Raw genomic sequence first — 20,151 nt, 5'->3', positions numbered from 1 at the left:
TGTGTCTCTGGAGGAGTCTTCTACAGTAAACTGTCTGGACAGGGTGCCAGGTTTTACATTACGGGAACAAAGTCGGTACGTGAGGGTGAACTTGAAGCATCCAGTGAACAGAGTCCAGTGTGCCTGGTGGGAGATAAGCCTCATAGCAGTTTGGAGATTTTCCAGATTTTTGTGGTTCGTCCACAAAATGAAAGACTGCTCAGAGCTCTCCAACCATTGCCTCCAAGGCAAGTTTGAGTGCGAGCAGCTCAAGTTTCCAGTATCATAGTTCTGCTCTGCTGGAGAAAATTGCCTGAAGAAGAGGACGCAGGAATGGAAGTCATTGTCCATTGGAGAGAATTGCAAGAGAACTGCCCCCACTCCAGCATCCGAGGTGTTCACCTCAATAATAAACTGTAGGTTGGTAACCAGGACTGGGGCTGAGACAAAGCAACGTTTGAGGTCGTGGAAGGTATGGGTGGCTCTGGGTGTCCAACTGAAGGGCTTTGAGGTAGCGGTCAGGGTAATTAGAGAGGCAGAAACTTTGCTGTTGTCCTGAATAAATCTCCCATAGAAGTTAGCAAAACTTCTATGCACCTGCTTGGTTACCAAGAGTGGGAACCAAGAGGTTTTCAAGCCCAGCAATCCACATTCTTAAAAGCAGTGACATCACAGAGGCCTCGTTCAAAATCGCCTGGAATATTGTAACAGCAAAGAAGTTGGCTACAGAGGGAGAATATTTCAAAAATACATTTATGGACTGTCCAAAATCACTATTTTCAGAATTTAAGAACGAGGACAACATCAGACAGATCTTAAAGCTGGAGCTGTCAGATTCAACCGTGACCAGCAGAGCAGAGGTGATTACAGACAATCTCTTATTCCATGTGCTAAAACACAATGAAACTGCAGAGTACTTTAGTCTAGCATTGGATGAATCCACCGACCGCACAGACATCACACAGCTTATAGTCAGGGTGCTTAAAGAGGACAAATTTACAGAGGAAATGCTGGCTTTACTGCTCCTAACAGGGCAAGCACGGGGGAGAGGACATTCACTCTGTGCAGATGAATTTTGTTCATGGACCAGGCAAAACATCAGTTTTAAAAAGCTGGTTTCTCTGACTACTAATGAGGCTCCATCCATGGTAGGAAAGGAGAAATGATGAAATACTTTGTTCAGAAATGATCCTTGAAATGCCGGACTTCTTCTCATATTAATACATTCTGCATCAAGAGAAATTTTGCAGCAAGCTGAGAGGCAGAGAGCTCAAAGTGACAATGGACTCAAACAGTCAACTTTCTTCTTGCACATGCATTGAAACACAGACAGTTCCGTTCATTTTCCGGGAGAGCATACACTGACTTGGCAATGCATGCATAGTGATGCAGTTATTGCTCTACATTTGTTCCTCAAATTGAGAAAACTTGTTTAATTATCCACGATTTTATGGAATGCAAAAAATTACTAGCAAGGCAGCAGCAAACAGCAGTAGGAAAAATAGGGAATAAAACTGAATAAATATATCTTAACAATAATTTACGGCCTGTTGCATCTGTTGTGGTTTAAATGTGGCCTTCCTGGCCCTTAAAGTTGAGTACCCCTCTTCTAGATTTTGGCGTCAGGTCTGGTTGTTGACGGTCGTCCTGTTTTTACATCATTCTCCACATCATTTTTGCCCATTCTGAACCTCTTGTGTCTCTCATAGACACATGTATGGGACATTGTTTGATCCATATACACAACCCTGAGCAATGTTTCATATGAATGTAAGGTACCACTTCAAATCAAATGATGGATATCTGGAGGAATTGCATTTGTCACTGAGGAGTTAAAGGTGTCTTTCACTGTGACATTGAATGACTGAATTGTGATGTGTTAATTCATGATTCTGACTGAGTTGTAATATCCTGACAGCACCTGAAGTCCACACAAAGCTCGGGAGCCTGAGAGGTGAGTATGTGAGTGTAAAGGGCAAAGAGACCGGAGTCCATGCCTTCCTGGGTGTCCCATTTGCCAAGCCACCCATAGGTCCATCCCTGAGACTGGCTCCACCTCAGCCTGTAGAGGGATGGAAAGGAGTGAGAGACGCCACCAAGCAGCCACCCATGTAAGACACATGCTGCAGTGTTTGAATGCCACACCTGGAGGAATTATGTCCAATATTTGTTGATCAAAAATGTCTTTCTTAGGTGTATTCAAAATGTAAAGTTTTCCTTGGAGATACTTGAAATGATGGGTGCTGAAGTCACAGATGTCCCAGACATTTCAGAAGACTGTCTTTACCTCAACATTTACACTCCTGCAAACAGAGCTCAAGATGCCAAGCTTCCAGTAAGAACCCTCTCCTGCAGGTCTTAAGTGATGCTGATTTTTAGACCCAGATTGCAATGAGCTTACCTCTGAACTCAAACTGATGTTCCATTTTTCTCATTGTTATTTTCATTGGGAAAGTCTTCTTTTTGTTTCGTGTCAGATGACTGAAACTCCTATGAGTCTCAGTAGGAATGAAGTAAAAGTTTTCTTTTTGCTTAAAGAAAAGATTAACCTCTTTCATTACTTTACCAGGTCATGGTCTGGATCCATGGTGGGGGCTTTGGCATTGGTTCAGCTTCAGTGTATGATGGCTCTGCTCTGGCTGCTTACCAGGATGTGGTTGTGGTTCTGATCCAGTATCGTTTGGGACTTCTGGGCTTTCTCAGGTAAACAGACTCAAAGTACTATTTTCAATGTGTTTTGTGCCACATGGAAGCACAAATTCAAAGTTGATTCTGTTGCACCAGCTGGTGTAAACATGATCTGTGAGACTCTAACTGTATATTCCATCCAGCACTGGAGATGAACATGTATCAGGGAACTTTGGGCTACTGGATCAGATAGAAACTCTGAGGTGGGTCCAGCAGCACATTCACAACTTTGGAGGAAACCCAGATTTAGTTACCATATTTGGAGAATCTGCTGGAGGAGTGAGTGTATCTCTCCTGGTAAGAATCAGTTTCAAGATGAAGTATTATAAATCCAATGAGCAGCTAAGTCTTTGCAAACTGAGCAGTTTTGACATTGCAAAGTTCATTCTATTTGTTTCAACAGCTCCTCTCACCATTGTCTGATGGCCTGTTCCACCGTGCCATTGCTGAGAGTGGTACAGCTGCAATGGATTTAGTTTTCACAGATAATCCTCTGCCAATGACGCAGGTTAATAAGCAGTGTGTTGAGTTGTACAATATTGAGAATTTCATAAGATATTTCTTTTATGAAAGTACTGACATTGATCCCTCACGTCTTCCCTCAGATGGTTGCTAATGCATCTGGCTGTAGCGTTGAAAGCACAGAGAAGATTGGGGATTGCATGAGAAACCTTGATACTGATACTATTCTGAATATGCTGGAGGTGAGATACTGTATGCAACACTAGCACAGACTTCTGCGAAGAAAGGAATTGAATGTAGGCCTCAAGTCTTCAGCAACATTTCTGTGAACATGTTTCCTTCCATTTTACTGATGTATTTTTTTTGTTTTAATTTTTACACATTTCTCTCAAGAATCTACAGTTGAGCGGTTCTATAAGTGTTGATGGACACTTCCTGACGAAACCTACAGATGAGCTACTCCATAAACATGAACTCCTCACTGTGCCATTCATGACTGGTGTTAATGATGATGAAGGAGGGTGGATACTTACTAATGTGAGTACAGAATTTTGAGTAAATGAAGAGCTTTGCTGATCTCCAGATGAGCAAAATTGGATTTTGCCTTCATTGTGTGCATCTGCAACATCTTTATTGCCGTCTTCTTTTAGTTCTTTGCTCCTCCAAACTGGACAGAAGGATTAGATCAGGAGCAGGTTGTGAACGTGATGTCCATGTTCTATCCTGATGTAAGACCGACACTGCTTGATGTTACAATATTACTGTTCCTCAACATATTCAGGCTTTTCTGACAGATGTGTCACAATTTTTTTCAAGCCCAATGATGCAATCAAGAGAGATTTGATGATGAAGGAGTATTTTGGAAATGGCAAAGACCGTGTGAAAAACAGGGAAGGATTGACTGAGATGATTGGAGATGTCATATTTAACATTCCAGTCATTGAAACTGCTAATGCTCACAGAGGTAATTTTAATACAAAGTTATAAACATCTTTCTTGAAAGCAGTGCTTAACATTAGCTGTCACATGTAATATCACACCTATTTGTCTGCTAATAGATGCAGGGGCTGCTGTATACCTGTATGAGTTCCAGCATAGTCCCAAAACCATGGAGAAAATAAAACCTAGCTTTGTTGGAAGTGACCATGCAGATGAAATCTTGATCATGTTAGGATTCTGCTTCACAACTGCCCATTTGAAATTAACTGGTAAGTGCAACAGACCACCAGATACCTCGGCTGTCTGTGTTTTCTGGAGTGCAAAATGTTTTACCAGCTTATCACTACTGTAGAACCATGCCCTGAAGAGGAGGAACAGCTGAGCAGAACCATGATGAGCTACTGGGGCAACTTTGCTCGCACAGGGTAGGAATTAGTGCTCATTATAAGTTATAGTATACATGGAGATACAAAAACTGGTTTGTAATTTTTACTGTGTATATGTACACAGGTCTCCTAATGGGGATGGTCTTGCCCAGTGGCCAAAGTATGGAGCAGAAGAGGAGTATCTGGCAATTGGTTTGAAGGAGCAGGTGGTTGGTCGAGCCCTGAAGAAGGATCGTTTTGTTTTTATGACTCAGACCCTCCCAGAGAAGGTCCAACAACATAAAGAGAATATGGAGAATGGTAAGTAATGCTCAACTTATTTCTTCACACATTGACACTGGAAACAACACTCACATTCAGCATTAGATGTAGATATGATTGCACTGTTAATGAATTCTAGGTTGGACCAAGTAACCTTTCTGTTCAACTTTTAACATGGCATAAGTGTGTACTGAGACTTCACATGAATGGGTAGGCATGCACAGCAGCAGTAACTGGAGTTGTGTGAAGAATTTTTCCACATTTTAGCATCAATATTCATCTGAAAACATCACAGAGATGCTCACGACACACCTTTGCGCACGCTGCTCGTCAGTCTCAAATCTATAATACAGCAAAATGACTTGTGTGATAATGAAACCTTACTGCATTGAAAACAGACACCAACAGCTTCAAGAATAATGACATTTATCAATAATGGTAAATTATTAGTAAATAGCACACACACACAAGATTTTCCAAGGAGCTTAAGTTTTACCCAATAGTTCCAGTAGTTTAGGAGTTTTTCTTTGGAATTTATTATAAACCTGCAGCATCAGACAGCAGTACGATCCACAAATGTCTCCAAAGAGAAACAGAGCTGTGCGCATTTACGCACGGAACTGCAATAGTAATTTCATTAAATGGCAGTTTAAGGTCAACTTCATACATATCTTCCACATACCCAAATCATCCAATCAGATGGTTCTTTCTGACTCCCTAATAAATCCCACTTACTCAGCCTTCATTCTGATCAGTCTGCTATCATTTCGTTGACTCTGATGTTGGCGTCAGGAGATGAAGTCTCCTCTGAGACAGGCCTCGTCCTTGATGGCATCATTGAGTTTTGATGGGCATCCTGGTTTTGAGTCATCCTCTGACAACTTTAGTTGGCATACTTTTAAGACAAAGATTTTACATAATGGACAGAAAAGCATTTAAAATACAACACATTGAAGATTAAACCAGGGGTTTCCAACCTTTGTGGCTTTTGATAGCTTTAAAATTCACCGTCACATGAAAGCAATCAATTGAAAATCAGCAGAAATTACAGATTAGATTGAATATTTGGAGGAATTTCATTTGCCACTGAGGAGATACAAATATTTTCATTGCAGCATCAAAGTACTGAATTGTGATGTGTTAATTCATGATTCTGACCGAGTTGTAATATCCTGACAGCACCTGAAGTCCACACAAAGCTCGGGAGCCTGAGAGGTGAGTATGTGAGTGTAAAGGGCAAAGAGACCGGAGTCCATGCCTTCCTGGGTGTCCCATTTGCCAAGCCACCCATAGGTCCTTCCCTGAGACTGGCTCCACCTCAGCCTGTAGAGGGATGGAAAGGAGTGAGAGATGCCACCAAGCAGCCACCCATGTAAGACACATGTGCTGCAGTGTTTGAATGCCACACTTGGAGGAATTATGTCCAATATTTGTTGATAAAAATGTCTCTTTTTCAGGTGTATTCATAATGTAAAGATGGCTCCAAATCTTGTTGAAATGATTGGTGCTGAGATGGCAGATGTCCCAGACATTTCAGAAGACTGTCTTTACCTCAACATTTACACTCCTGCAAACAGAGCTCAAGATGCCAAGCTTCCAGTAAGAACTCTTTGCTGCACATCCAAAATGATGCCAGTATGTAAACCCAGATTTCAATGAGCTCTTCCTCTAGACTCATTTTTATGGGGAAAGTCTTTGTTCAGTTTCATGTCACTGGACTGAGACTCCTATGTGGTGAGAACAGCAGGAATGAAGTAAAAGTGTGTCATGGATCGGGTCAGAGACTCAAATAAAGAATGACAAAAACACATCCACAGTGGAGTTTCTGTATGGAGTTTGCATGTTCTCCCTGTGCATGCGTGGGCTTCCTCCCACAGTCTAAAAATATGCTGAGGTTAATTGATTACTCTAAATTGCCCGTAGGTGTGAATGTGATTGTTTGTCTGTATATGTAGCCCTGCAACAGACTGGCGACCTGTCCAGGGTGTCCCCTGCCTTCCCCCGAGTCAGCTGGGATAGACTCCAGCACCCCTCCAGTAAGGATAAAGCGGTGTACAGAGAATGGATGGATGAAAAACACATCCAGACAGGAATGTTAGCAGTAATACATTTATTCACAGTATTTACAAAATGACACCAGAAGAACATGAAATAGAGGAAATGAATTAGAACAGGGTACTCCAGACAGGAGCCAAATATGAGTCCGAGAGCTGAGTAGCACACAAACACTAGATCGGGATAAATAAATACAGAACTTGTCTACCACACTAAACAACAGACTTCTCTACGGCAGGAACGAACCAGGACTTTGTAATACCAAGCTAGGAAAGCTAATTAATTAGGTTTCAGAATGCATCACCAACACAACAGACACAAACAGCTGAACACAGCAAACTACACAGAGCAGGATGAAACACATGCTCGAAAGTACACAATCTCTATAAACTAGGAGACAACAAGAGAGGGTGGTAACTTAGCTGGCTGCCCAGTAGGAAGATGGAGAGGAAGTGCAGATGGAGGAAGTATATGACATGATCGGAATGGCATCCGGACAGGTACAGGCCAGGTGTGAATCCAAGAGTGAGTCCAGAGAATGACGGTGGCAACGGCATGTGAGAGCTGAAGTGAAATGGCCGACAAGAGAAACAGGCAGGCAGGGAAGATCACAGACTGTGGTAGAGAGAGAAGCAAGTTAACCAGAGATGATAACATAAGAAATGAGCAGACAAAGACCTGAGTTGACAAACTGGAGTATTCAGTCGTCCAGCATCATGCAGTGGTCTGTCTCTGGTTGGTGAGACTTGATGAGTAGCAGGACCACCACTCCCCCCTGCAGGTGTGTTCACTCAGGTGATAATTCAGTGGTCTGCACCTGTCCACATTCCATCTGCACAACCTTGCTCATGAACACCTGAGGAAAAGGAAAAACAGAGTGAGGGGGAAGGAAAACAGGGAAAAGCTGCCACTAACCAGAGCTGGAGGTGGAGAGTGTGACAAAATGTCTGTTTGATTTAAAGAAAAGATGAACCTCTTTCCTTTCTTTACCAGGTCATGTTATGGATCCATGGTGGGGGCTTCATTTGGGGATCAGCCTCATCGTATGATGGCTCTGCTCTGGCTGCTTACCAAGAAGTGGTTGTGGTTCTGATCCAGTATCGTCTGGGACTTCTGGGCTTTCTCAGGTAAACAGACACAAGTAACCAAGCAACGTTAATACATACTGTGGTTATGTTTCGATGAGTTTTGTGCCACATGGAAGCACAAATTCAAAGTTGACTCTGTTGCACCAGCTGGTGTAAATATGGTCTGTGAGACTCTAACTGTATATTCCATCCAGCACTGGAGATGAACATGTATCAGGGAACTTTGGGATGCTGGATCAGATAGAAGCTCTGAGGTGGGTCCAGCAGCACATTCACAACTTTGGAGGAGACCCAGATTTAATTACTATATTTGGAGAATCTGCTGGTGGAATGAGTGTATCTCTATTGGTAAGAATCAATCTGCAGATGAAGTATTATAAATACACACCTTTTTTGCAGATTGTACAGTTATGTCATTGCAAAGTTAATTTTATCTGTTTTAACAGCTCCTCTCACCATTGTCTGATGGCCTGTTCCACCGTGCCATTGCTGAGAGTGGTACAGCTGCAATGGATATAGCTGTAACCGATGATCCTCTGCCAGTGACACAGGTTAGTAAGCAGTTTTCTTATTATTTGTGTGTACAATATTGACAATGTCACAACATGTTAGTTATACTAAATTCTTGACATTGATCTCTCACATCTGTCCTCAGATGGTTGCAAATGCATCTGGCTGTAGCATTGAAAGCACAGAGAAGATTGGGGATTGCATGAGAAACCTTGATATTGATACTATTGTGGCTCTTGTGGAGGTGAGATACTGAATGGAAAACTAATATAGACTGATGAGACTAGATGAGTTGACTGTGAGCCTAAATTCCTCTTCAACATTTCTGTGAACTCTTCCCCTTTTATTTAACTGTTTTCATTCTGTTTTAACTTTTATACATTTTCTTCTCTCAAGAATGAACAATTGAGACATTCTGTATGTGTAGATGGACACTTCTTGAAGAAACCTGTGGATGAGCTGCTCCACAACCATGAACTCCTCACTGTGCCATTCATGACTGGTGTTAATGATGATGAAGGGGGATGGATGCTTACTAATGTGAGTCCAGAATTTTGAGTGAATGAAGAGTTTGCTGATCTCCACATCAAGATTTGGTTACGCTTTACTTCTGTGCACGCGTTGCAAGTTAAAATCTGCTCCTGTCTTCCTTTAGTTCTTTGCTCCTCCCAACTGGACAGAAGGAGTGGATCGTGAACATGTTGTTAACATGATGTCCATGTTCTACCCTGATGTAAGACAGACACAGCCTGATGTTATAATATGACCCTTCCTCAACATGCTCAAACTTCTCTGACAGATATGTTGTTCATTTTTTGAAGCCCAAAGATGCTTTCGAGAGAGATCTGATGATAGATGAATACATTGGAACTGGTGAAGACCGTGTGAAAAACAGAGACGGACTGACTGAGTTGATTGGGGATTTTTCTGTAACATTCCAGCCATTAAAACTGCTAATGCTCACAGAGGTAATTTTTATGCAAGATTCTGCAAATCTAAGAAGCAATATTTACCATTAACTGTCACATGTGATATCCCCTCTATTTGTCTACTAATAGATGCAGGTGCTGCTGTATACCTGTATGAGTACCAGCATCCTCCCTCATTCCTGCAGAAGAAAAGACCTAGCTTTGTTGGAACTTACCATACAGATGAAATCTTTGTGGTTTTCGGATTGTGCTTCACAACTACCCATGTCAAGTTATCTGGTAAGTGCAATCAACCACCAGATACCTGTCCTTGTTTCTTCTGAAATGCAAAATGTTTCACCAGACTATTATCACTTTAGAACCATGCACTGAAGAGGAGGAACAGTTGAGCAGAAAAGTGATGAGCTACTGGGGGAACTTTGCTCACACAGGGTAGGAATTAGTGCTCATTATAAGTTATAGTATACATGGAAATACACAAACTGGTTTGTAAATTTTGCTGTGTGTGTGCAGGTCTCCTAATGGGGATGGTCTTGCCCACTGGCCAAAGTATGGAGCAGAAGAGGAGTATCTGGGAATTGGTTTGAAGGAGCAGGTGGTTGGTCGAGGCCTGAAGAAGGATCGTTTTGTTTTCATGACTCAGACCCTCCCAGAGAAGGTCCAACAACATGATGACAACATAGAGCACAGCGAGTTATAAAACAGTGTCATGTTTTCACTCTATTTCATCAGGATTTTTTTTGCTGCTTATAATTAACCCTTTTTTTTTTTTTTTTTGCTAAAAATCCCTTACCCATGCCAGGTGAAACATGTAAATTGAGAATGATTTTCTCATTCCATGACTAAACTTGAAAATATGTGTGATGACAATCACAGGGAGCTAAAATTTAGAGAGGGTAAATGCATTTTCCAGGAACATTAAATGCAGATCGCTTCAGACTTGTTAATATCCGCTAACTGATATGGATTCTAATATTAGTCCAGAGTAGTTTAAATCAATCCACTGGACTTTAAGAAAGTTCCTTGAAGACGTTTCACCTCTCATCCAAGAGGCTTCTTCAGTTCTGGTGGTGGTTGGTGTTGCCTCAGCTTTTAAACCTCTGTGAGGTGTGTCCAGGACGATTAGTCCAACGACCGATACGGAAACTCATCTGACTACTCAATGATGGTCGTTGTGAGTATCGATGGGGGTCGTTGAAATGCACAGATGTCACTGAGTCCTCGTGTGCTAATGGTGGTCATAGCATGAGTCTGCTGAGTAGTTCTTTTGGGGACTTTGGGGACTTTTGAAAGGACCTGATTGTAAATTGGCGAAAGATGATGTCGCAGACCCCCCCCAACTACTACTCAGCAGACTCATGCTATGACCACCATGAGCACACGAGGGCTCAGTGACATCTGTGCATTTCAACGACCCCCATCGATACTCACAACGACCATCATTGAGTAGTCAGATGAGTTTCCGTATCGGACGTTGGAATAATAGCCCTGGACACACCTCACAGAGGTTTAAAAGCTGAGGCAACACCAACCACCACCAGAACTGAAGAAGCCTCTTGGATGAGAGGTGAAACGTCTTCAAGGAACTTTCTTAAAGTCCAGTGGATTGATTTAAACTACTCTGGATAACCATGACCTGGATGAATGAGAACCTACACAGACATTCTAATATTAGATGAACATTACACAATGAAGAGATTCAATTATTTTTTTAATGTGGTGTCCTAAAATAGCAGTCAAAAATGACGTCAACCTTTCAGGCAATAGTAACTGGAAACAGCTCTACTGTATTAAAATGTGAGACACATTTAAATTCTTGGAAAAAAATAAAGAGATTTGACAAAGAGATTCCTTTCAGTTCTTTGCTACTGAAAAGAGCACTTAAACTAAAAAGCTCCCGGAAGTCTGATGTGAGCAGATCAAAAGGTCAAACTGAGGATGTGACCTTTCAATGTGCACAAAGCAAGGTAGGTAAGACACTCAAATAGGAGAATGTATGAAACAAAGACACTTAAATATGAAATTTTATTCAATCAGTGATGCTGTAGCAGACATTTTCTTGGAAACCACACATAAAGTCAAAGGAAGCATCGTGATGTTGATGGTGCTGATTTACAGAACATCTGATATAGAGTGTATATTTGAACACATGATCCATAACGCCCTTCCAGCAAGTTATTTGTTTGACGATGATGGTCAGGTGGGTGGATGAAGGGATGCATGGATGATTTTTTTCTATGCATACGGAGATCATCGATACCCTAGGTTAACAGAACATGTCCTGTTTTCACGTTCTGTCCTGACCATCCTGGTTGTTATTCATAAATTGATGAAAATGTCCTGGTTTTCATTGTTTTTCATTAGACCACTAAATGACCAAAAACTAAAGATATAGATACGTTTATGTGAGTGAGAGCTATTTTTGTTAAAGTTGGATTGCTAATATAGCAGACGTATTTTGAGTTATTTATTTATTTATTATATTCTAATATAGAAGGGACATTATGTCTATCAGTATTTCATTTCTTTTTATTTTTGAAACTTGTCATAATAGAACATGAAGAGTGACCTCTGAGAAGCCTATCTGAATTATATCTTTGGTTATAGATAGTATTTGGTAGTATAATCATTTTCTAGCCATACAGAAGAGACATATTTAAAATGTATTGAAATTATAAAGCATCTTTGAGTAAACTTCAAATATCATTTGAGCATTTCATTGCGGGGCGACTGTCCTGGTTTTTGGTAACCAAAATATGTGCACTCTGAAATACACCAAGATTATTTTTTTCCCTCTTTTGTCTGCATTTATTCTCATTGTTTAACTCCATGGAAGGGCTGTCAACACTTTATGAGATTAATGCATATTTTAGTCTTGCAGCCAAATATTTTATTATTTAATGCATGCGTGTGACCATCACCAGCCCTCCCTGAAAGCTAAGCTGACACTCTTTATTACAATTCCCTGTTAAGAGCCAGGGAGGGCAGTGCTCCACCTCAGTGGTGACGTGAAGGGAAACAAAGGGTGGACAGGATGAAACAGGACGGACAGGGACAGGGACTAGCAAGCGGTGCTATTACATCTGAAGAATATCAGGTGCTGTGTGATTCCCAACTATTAATTACCCATCAATAAGACAAACAAACACATAATAATTCAGTTAATACATTTTTTGTTTTATTTTATATCAATAAGCTGAAAAGATTAAGAAATATGCAATGGTTAATATTGTTTAAAAAGGGAATTGTTACCTTGTTGGGGTCGGGTAGTTTAGACACTATAGCAATCTCAGCACACCTGTTAATGCTCTGAGTGCATGGGAGGACTGAAGAAGAGGAGAATGCTTTCTTCTGGAAGTTTTCTCCCTTGTTTGGCAAATTAGAAGGTGGTTATTATTAAATTCTGAAGGCTATTTCGTTGACATTTTAGTGACATCGAGTCAATTTTTATTAATAAGTGGTTCTTTTCACAATAACAAATTCCACCAACGTTGATGTGTGGCCATTAATAAATAAATGAAACTAAATAATTATGGAATTTGTAAGGACATGATCACAATGAACATAAAAAATAGTTTTTTGTTTAACTTTTAATAAAAATGCATGCAAGATGTATCCCATGAACTTCAAAGATCCCTCAATTGTATATTGACCATATTGATTTCTTTTAATTGTCATTTTCTGAATTTTGCTGAGACTTATATATTTGCATTTTTTAAAAATTCAGTTATAATGGCTTTTCACCACTTTGGCATGAGGTCGGAACTAAATGTGTCTGTAAAAAAAGAACACTGTAGTCCGTGATTAAACTGGAGGGACACTGATAGAACATTAAATCACGCTCTTAATGCATCCATGCAAAAAGATTGCAATTAATTCCATTTTCTTCATGGCATTTGATAGCAATTTAATGCAATGTAAGTAAAAGTGATTTTTTTATTTATTTTTTTAAGTCAGTGGCTCTGTCTTTGTGCTCAGTGCAATGGTTTATAGATAAATGGGCTTTCCAGGCCAAAGAGGAGGGATTTTCTATCCTCCTGGGTGTGTGTAGCAGAATTTTTCAGATTATGCAATGCAGAGTTAGGATTAGTGGTTTCAGGCTTGTTGAGGTAACTTATCTGTCATGAGGCCATTAGACACAGAGGTGTTGTCTCAGGATGTCAAGCGTTGATCAATGATGTTGTGTTTGCTCCTGAACTGAGAAAAAAGTGAACCACGTGGTAGTTGAGGGCAGAAAAAAACCGCCTTGTTAGTGATCAGCTGTTGCTGTGGTGTAAAAGCTGCGGAATCACGTCGCACCTTGAATGCCGTCACCTCATATGTGCAGCTCTGTCACGGTCAAAGTAACAAGGAAGCGTATTATAAGAGGCAATCCCTGTTTGCAGCGTCCACACCAGGACGACCATGGAGCTCCGTGCACAGCAAACTTCCTGCTTTCTGATCTCCGTTTTATTTCTCGCTGTCACTGCGGAGCTGCAGGGTGAGTAAAGTCACTGATATGTACATTACACATCAGATGTAGATCAAGCGGTGCTATGTATGAGTAACTGCTGCATATTTAAAATAGGAATGAATGACTTCTTTCCCAGATGTCCCAACTTACACGTCCTCAGGTTTTGGGTTCCATCCAGGTCACCTCTTACCTATAAGCTCACTGTGTATAAAGGAGAAAGATAACAGAGACTCATAGCTGTACTGTTCAACTTGCTTATTCACAAAATTGATTGTAGACAGGAAAATTTCTCTAATTTTTTACACCACCTATTTCGAGTTAAATTGTCAACACACACAAGTTTGTATTCCAGTCGTTCAGTCTGTTGCTACAGTAATTTGAAGCAGGGTGTCTGTCAAAGGACCAGTTTGAATGAGTCAATGGGTGTGTTTTCCACGACAAATTTGACCCGTCAAAGGTTTTACATCAATAATGTATTCAATTAAGATTTCAGTGTATAATTCTATACTTTTTCATGCTGTAAAGTCCAATGTGACTTAATTTATTGCTTGTTTTGTCCAACCGGCAGTCAAAGCATCTGAGGAATACATTTTTAGTAAAAAAGCAGAGAAAGTCACCAAGTCCTTGAACTTGACAAAGATTTAAATAGCATGTGTTTGGTAGTTTACCTTAAGAAATGATTTACATATTTAATCTTTTAATAGAATTGTTCATTCATTGTGGTTTATTCTCTATCTGACAAACAGATTTCTAATTTTTCAACTTGCTGCTCAGTTCGTGCAATCTTTCAATCTTTTTTTCACATGCTGATTTGAGCAGTTGTGAAAAGTAACTAAATACAGTATGTAAAAGCAGTTTACTTCAGTATTTCTGTTCTCTGCTGCTTTATACTTTTGTTCCACTACATTCCAGAGTGTAACACTGGGTTGTGCTCATCCTGCTAGTGGAGGCTGTGATAAAGGCTTTGGGATACTGATCATAAAGGTCGAGGGTTTTAGACCCAGCACTGCCAAGTTGCTACCTGGAGCTGTTAGGCCTTGACTAAGGGTCAGAATATTATTATTAACAAGCTGGGATTTGCAAAGACTGCATTTTGTTGTACTTTGTGTGATGACAATAAAGTTGAATCTTAATCTCTGATAAAGCAACACTTAGTTAAATATTAAACTAGTGGCCTCCTAACCTTTGTGACTTCTGATATCTTATTCCTGTCTAAATGCAAATGCGGTCAGGGCCACATTTCAGATATCTGTGAGTGGTTAAAAGCTCCACCAAACGGTGCCTTTTCGGTTAATCTCCCTCTTACCTTTTATCACATCTTTGCTACTTGCAATTGTCTTAGTCTGAAAGACCAAACAAATATTTAGGATAAAATAATTTAACTGCATGTTTCTGCAAATACTTATGAATTGAAGTGAGATTTCTTCTGCAGAATGTGTACTTGTAAAAGAGTATTTTGACACTGTTGTATCGATACTCTTACCTTGAAATGTGACTGTAATCCAGGGGAAATGTTAATGCTAAAACTGGTAGACTTGGGACTCCCCTGCACACACCTGTGACTGTACAAACACAAGACATGACTTGACATGATATAACAAAAAGTGTTGCATATTTAGAGGAATTTTATTGTAAGTATTGTATTGAATATTGAAACATTCATAAATTCTTGTTTCTTTTGTTGCCACCAATTGTGATGTGTTCATTTGTGATTCTGACTGAGTTGTAATATCCTGACAGCACCTGAAGTCCACACAAAGCTCGGGAGCCTGAGAGGTGAGTATGTGAGTGTAAAGGGCAAAGAGACCGGAGTCCATGCCTTCCTGGGTGTCCCATTTGCCAAGCCACCCATAGGTCCATCCCTGAGACTGGCTCCACCTCAGCCTGTAGAGGGATGGAAAGGAGTGAGAGACGCCACCAAGCAGCCACCCATGTAAGACACATATGCTGCAGTGTTTGGATGCCACACCTGGAGGAATTATGTCCAATATTTATTGATTAAATACGTCTTTTTCAGGTGTATTCAAAATGTAAAGATGACTGCGGATCTTCTTGAAGTGATTGATGTTGAGATTGCAGATATCCCAGACATTTCAGAAGACTGTCTTTACCTCAATATTTACACTCCTGCAAACAGAGCTCAAGATGCCAAGCTTCCAGTAAGAACCCTCTCCTGCCCATCCCAAATGATGCCAATATTTAGATCCAGATTTCAATGAGCTCCACCTCCAGACTCGGTTTTATGGGGAAAGTCTTTGTTCAGCTTCATGTCACTGGACTGAAACTCCTATGTGGTGAGAGCAGCAGGAATGAAGTAAAAGTGTGTCATGGATCGTGTCAGAGACTCAAATACAGAATGACAAAAACACATCCAGACAGGAATGTTAGCAGTAATACATTTATTCACAGTATTTTCAAAATGACACCAGAAGAACATGAAATAGAGGAAATTAATTAGAACAGGGTACTCCAGACAGGAGCCATATATGAGTCAGAGGACTGAGTAGCACACAAACACTAGATCGGGATAAATAAATACAGAACTTGTCTACCACACTAAACAACAGACTAGATTCAGGTGTATTCAAAATTTAAAGATGACTGTGGATCTTCTTGAAGTGATTGATGTTGAGCTTGCTGATTTGCCAGACATTTCAGAAGACTGTCTTTACCTCAACATTTACACTCCTGCAAACAGAGCTCAAGATGCCAAGCTTCCAGTAAGAACTCTTTGCTGTAGGCCTGAATCGAGACCACTACTTAGACCCAGATTACAATGAGTTTACCTCTATAGTCAAATGTTCTAATTCTGTAACTGTTTGGTTTTCTTTGTTCAGTTTAATGTCATTTGATTGAGACTCCTATATGGTGAGATCAGCAGGAATGAAGTAAAAATGTCCTTTTAGTTTAAAGAAAAGTTTAACATTTTTAATTTCTTTACCAGGTCATGGTCTGGATCCATGGTGGGGGCTTCATGATGGGTTCAGCTTCAATGTATGATGGCTCTGCTCTGGCTGCTTATCAGGATGTGGTTGTGGTTCTGATCCAGTATCGTCTGGGACTTCTGGGCTTTCTCAGGTAAATAGTCTCAAGTGACTTTTTTCAAAGTGATTTGTGCCACATGGAAGCACAAATTCAAAGCTGACTATGTTGCACCAGCTGGTGTAAATGTGGTCTGTGAGACTCTAACTGTATGTTCCATCCAGCACTGGAGATGAACATGTATCAGGGAACTTTGGGCTGCTGGATCAGAGAGAAGCTCTGAGGTGGGTCCAGCAGCACATTCACAACTTTGGAGGAGACCCAGATTTAGTTACTATATTTGGAGAATCTGCTGGTGGAATGAGTGTATCTCTCCTGGTAAGAATTAATTTCAAGATGAAGTATTATCAATACACACCGTTTTTTGCAGATTGTGCAGTTATGTCATTGCAAATTCAATTCTACTTTTTAACAGCTCCTCTCACCATTGTCTGATGGCCTGTTCCACCGTGCCATTGCTGAGAGTGGTACAGCTGCAATGGATATAGCTGTAGCTGGAAATCTTCTGCCAATGACACAGGTTAGTAAGCAGTGTGCTATTTTTTTGTGTGTACAATATTGACAGTGTCATAACTATTTGTTTTACTAAATTCTTGACATTAATCCTCACATCTGTCCTCAGATGGTTGCAAATGCATCTGGCTGTAGCATTGAAAGCACAGAGAAGATTGGGGATTGCATGAGAAACCTTGATATTGATACTGTTGTGACTCTTGCGGAGGTGAGATACTGAATGGAAAACTAATATAGACTGATGAGACCAGATTAGTTGACTGTGAGCCTAAATTCCTCTTAAACATTTCTGTGAACTCTTCCCCTTTTATTTAACTGTTTTCATTCTGTTTTAACTTTTATACATTTTCTTCTCTCAAGAATGACCAATTGAGATATTCTGTATGTGTTGATGGACACTTCTTGAAGAAACCTGTGGATGAGCTGCTCCACAACCATGAACTCCTCACTGTGCCATTCATGACTGGTGTTAATGATGATGAAGGGGGATGGATGCTTACTAATGTGAGTCCAGAATTTTGAGTGAATGAAGATCTTGCTGATCTCCACATCAAGATTTGGTTACGCTTTATTTCTGTGCATGCGTTGCAAGTTAAACTCTGCTCCTGTCTTCCTTTAGTTCTTTGCTCCTCCCAGCTGGACAGAAGGAGTGGATCGTGAACATGTTGTTAACATGATGTCCATGTTCTACCCTGATGTAAGACAGACACAGCCTGATGTTATAATATGACCCTTCCTCAACATGCTCAAGCTTCTCTGACAGATATGTTGTTCATTTTTTGAAGCCCAAAGATGCTTTCAAGAGAGATCTGATGATAGATGAATACATTGGAACTGGTGAAGACCGTGTGAAAAACAGAGATGGAATGACTGAGTTGATTGGGGATTTTATCTTTAACATTCCAGCCATTAAAACTGCTAATGCTCACAGAGGTAATTTTATGCAAGATTCTGTCAATTTAAGCAATTTTTAACATTAACTGGTGCACATAATAAATATCCCACCAATTTGTCTACTAATAGATGCAGGTGCTGCTGTATACCTGTATGAGTACCAGCATCCTCCCTCATTCCTGCAGAAGAAAGACCTAGCTTTGTTGGAAGTGACCATGCAGATGAAATCTTTGCAGTGTTTGGATTCTGCTTCACAACTACCCATGTCAAGTTAACTGGTAAGTGCAACCGACCACCAGATACGTTGACTGTCTGTGTTTTCTGGAGTTCAAAATGTTTCACCAGATTATTATCACCTTAGAATTATGCACGAAAGAGGAGGAACAATTGAGCAGAACCATGATGAGCTACTGGGGCAACTTTGCTCGCACAGGGTAGGAATTAGTGCTCATTATAAGTTATTGTTTACATGAAGATACACAAACTGGTTTGTAACTTTTGCTGTGTGTGTGCAGGTCTCCTAATGGGGATGGTCTTGCCCACTGGCCAAAGTATGGAGCAGAAGAGGAGTATCTGGGAATTGGTTTGAAGGAGCAGGTAGTTGGTCGAGGCCTGAAGAAGGATCGTTTTGTTTTCATGACTCAGACCCTCCTAGAAAAAGTCCAACAACATGATGACAACATAGAGCACAGCGAGTTATAAAACAGTGTCATTGTTTCACTCTGTTTTATCAAGTTTTTTTTTTTTGCTAATTATATTTTGCCATAATTTTTTTGCCAAAAATCCCTTACCCATGCCAGGTGAAACATGTAAATTGAGAATGATTTTCTCATTCCATGATTAAACTTGAAAATATGAGTGATGATAATCACAGGGAGCTAAAATTTAGAGAAGGTCAATGCATTTTCCAGGAACATTAAATGCAGATCGCTTCAGAGTTGTTAATATCTGCTAACTGATATGGATTCTAATATTAGACGAACATTACACATGGAAGAGGTTCAAAATATGTGGTGTCCTAAAATAGCAGTCAAAAATGATGTCATCCTTTCAGGCAATAGTAACTGAAAACAGCTCTACTGTATTAAAATGTGAGACACATTTAAACTCTTGAAAAAAATAAAGAGATTGACAAAGAGATTCCTTTCAGTTCTTTGCTACTGAAAAGAGCACTTAAACTAAAAAGCTCCCAGAAGTCTGATGTGAGCAGATCAAAAGGTCAAACTGAGGATATGGCCTTTCAATGTGCACAAAGCAAGGTAGGTAAGACACTCAAATAGGAGAATGTATAAAACAAAGACACTTAAATATGAAATTTTATTCAATCAGTGATGCTGTAGCAGACATTTTCTTGGAAACCACACATAAAGTCAAAGGAAGCATCGTGATGTTGATGGTGCTGATTTACAGAACATCTGATATAGAGTGTATATTTGAACACATGATCCATAACGCCCTTCCAGCAAGTTATTTGTTTGACGATGATGGTCAGGTGGGTGGATGAAGGGATGCATGGATGATTTTTTTCTATGCATACGGAGATCATCGATACCCTAGGTTAACAGAACATGTCCTGTTTTCACGTTCTGTCCTGACCATCCTGGTTGTTACCGCCCGGCAAAACTGCGTTTGCCGGAAGGTATTGTTTTCACCTGCATGGTCTTGCTTGCGTGTTTGTCTGTAACACTTTGGTTTCCGCGCGATAACTCCATAAAATATTGATGTAGCCTCACCATATCTGGTACACAGGTGTACCATAATAAGACACAGGTCAAGTTCGAATTTGGTGACCGTGACCTCATTTTCAAGGTCACAGGGGTCATCTTTGTCGCCGGGCGGTCCAAGTTTGGTAAAACTTCTTATTTGTAAATTGATGAAAATGTCCTGGTTTTCATTGTTTTTCATTGGGCCACTAAATGACCAAAAACTAAAGATATAGATCTGTTTTTGTG

General features: G+C 40.3%; 1 protein-coding gene, 1 long non-coding RNA gene and 1 pseudogene across 21 annotated transcripts in view; 2 read left to right on the top strand and 1 right to left on the bottom strand.

Annotated features, from left to right (window-relative positions):
* Positions 1-20,151, top strand: part of ces2b (carboxylesterase 2b) — a 150,099-nt gene that overhangs the window by 86,815 nt on the left and 43,133 nt on the right. For all 20 annotated transcript variants that reach the window (XM_051951994.1, XM_051951985.1, XM_051951977.1 and 17 more), the window contains exon 40: positions 4,661-4,754. In XM_051951994.1, coding sequence (XP_051807954.1) covers positions 4,661-4,754 — 94 coding nt within the window. The remainder of the gene's footprint in view (positions 1-4,660; positions 4,755-20,151) is intronic.
* Positions 1-20,151, bottom strand: part of LOC127535076 (uncharacterized) — a 37,989-nt gene that overhangs the window by 2,262 nt on the left and 15,576 nt on the right. The gene's annotated exons all lie outside the window — the stretch shown is intronic.
* LOC110947618 (cocaine esterase-like) lies at positions 13,200-18,916 on the top strand (annotated as a pseudogene).

The sequence above is a fragment of the Acanthochromis polyacanthus genome, chromosome 8 (genome assembly GCF_021347895.1).
Source record: "Acanthochromis polyacanthus isolate Apoly-LR-REF ecotype Palm Island chromosome 8, KAUST_Apoly_ChrSc, whole genome shotgun sequence".
Classification (NCBI taxonomy): Eukaryota; Metazoa; Chordata; class Actinopteri; family Pomacentridae; genus Acanthochromis; species Acanthochromis polyacanthus.
Note: the sequence above shows the minus strand (reverse complement) of the source record. Positions and strands in the feature narration are given on the sequence as shown.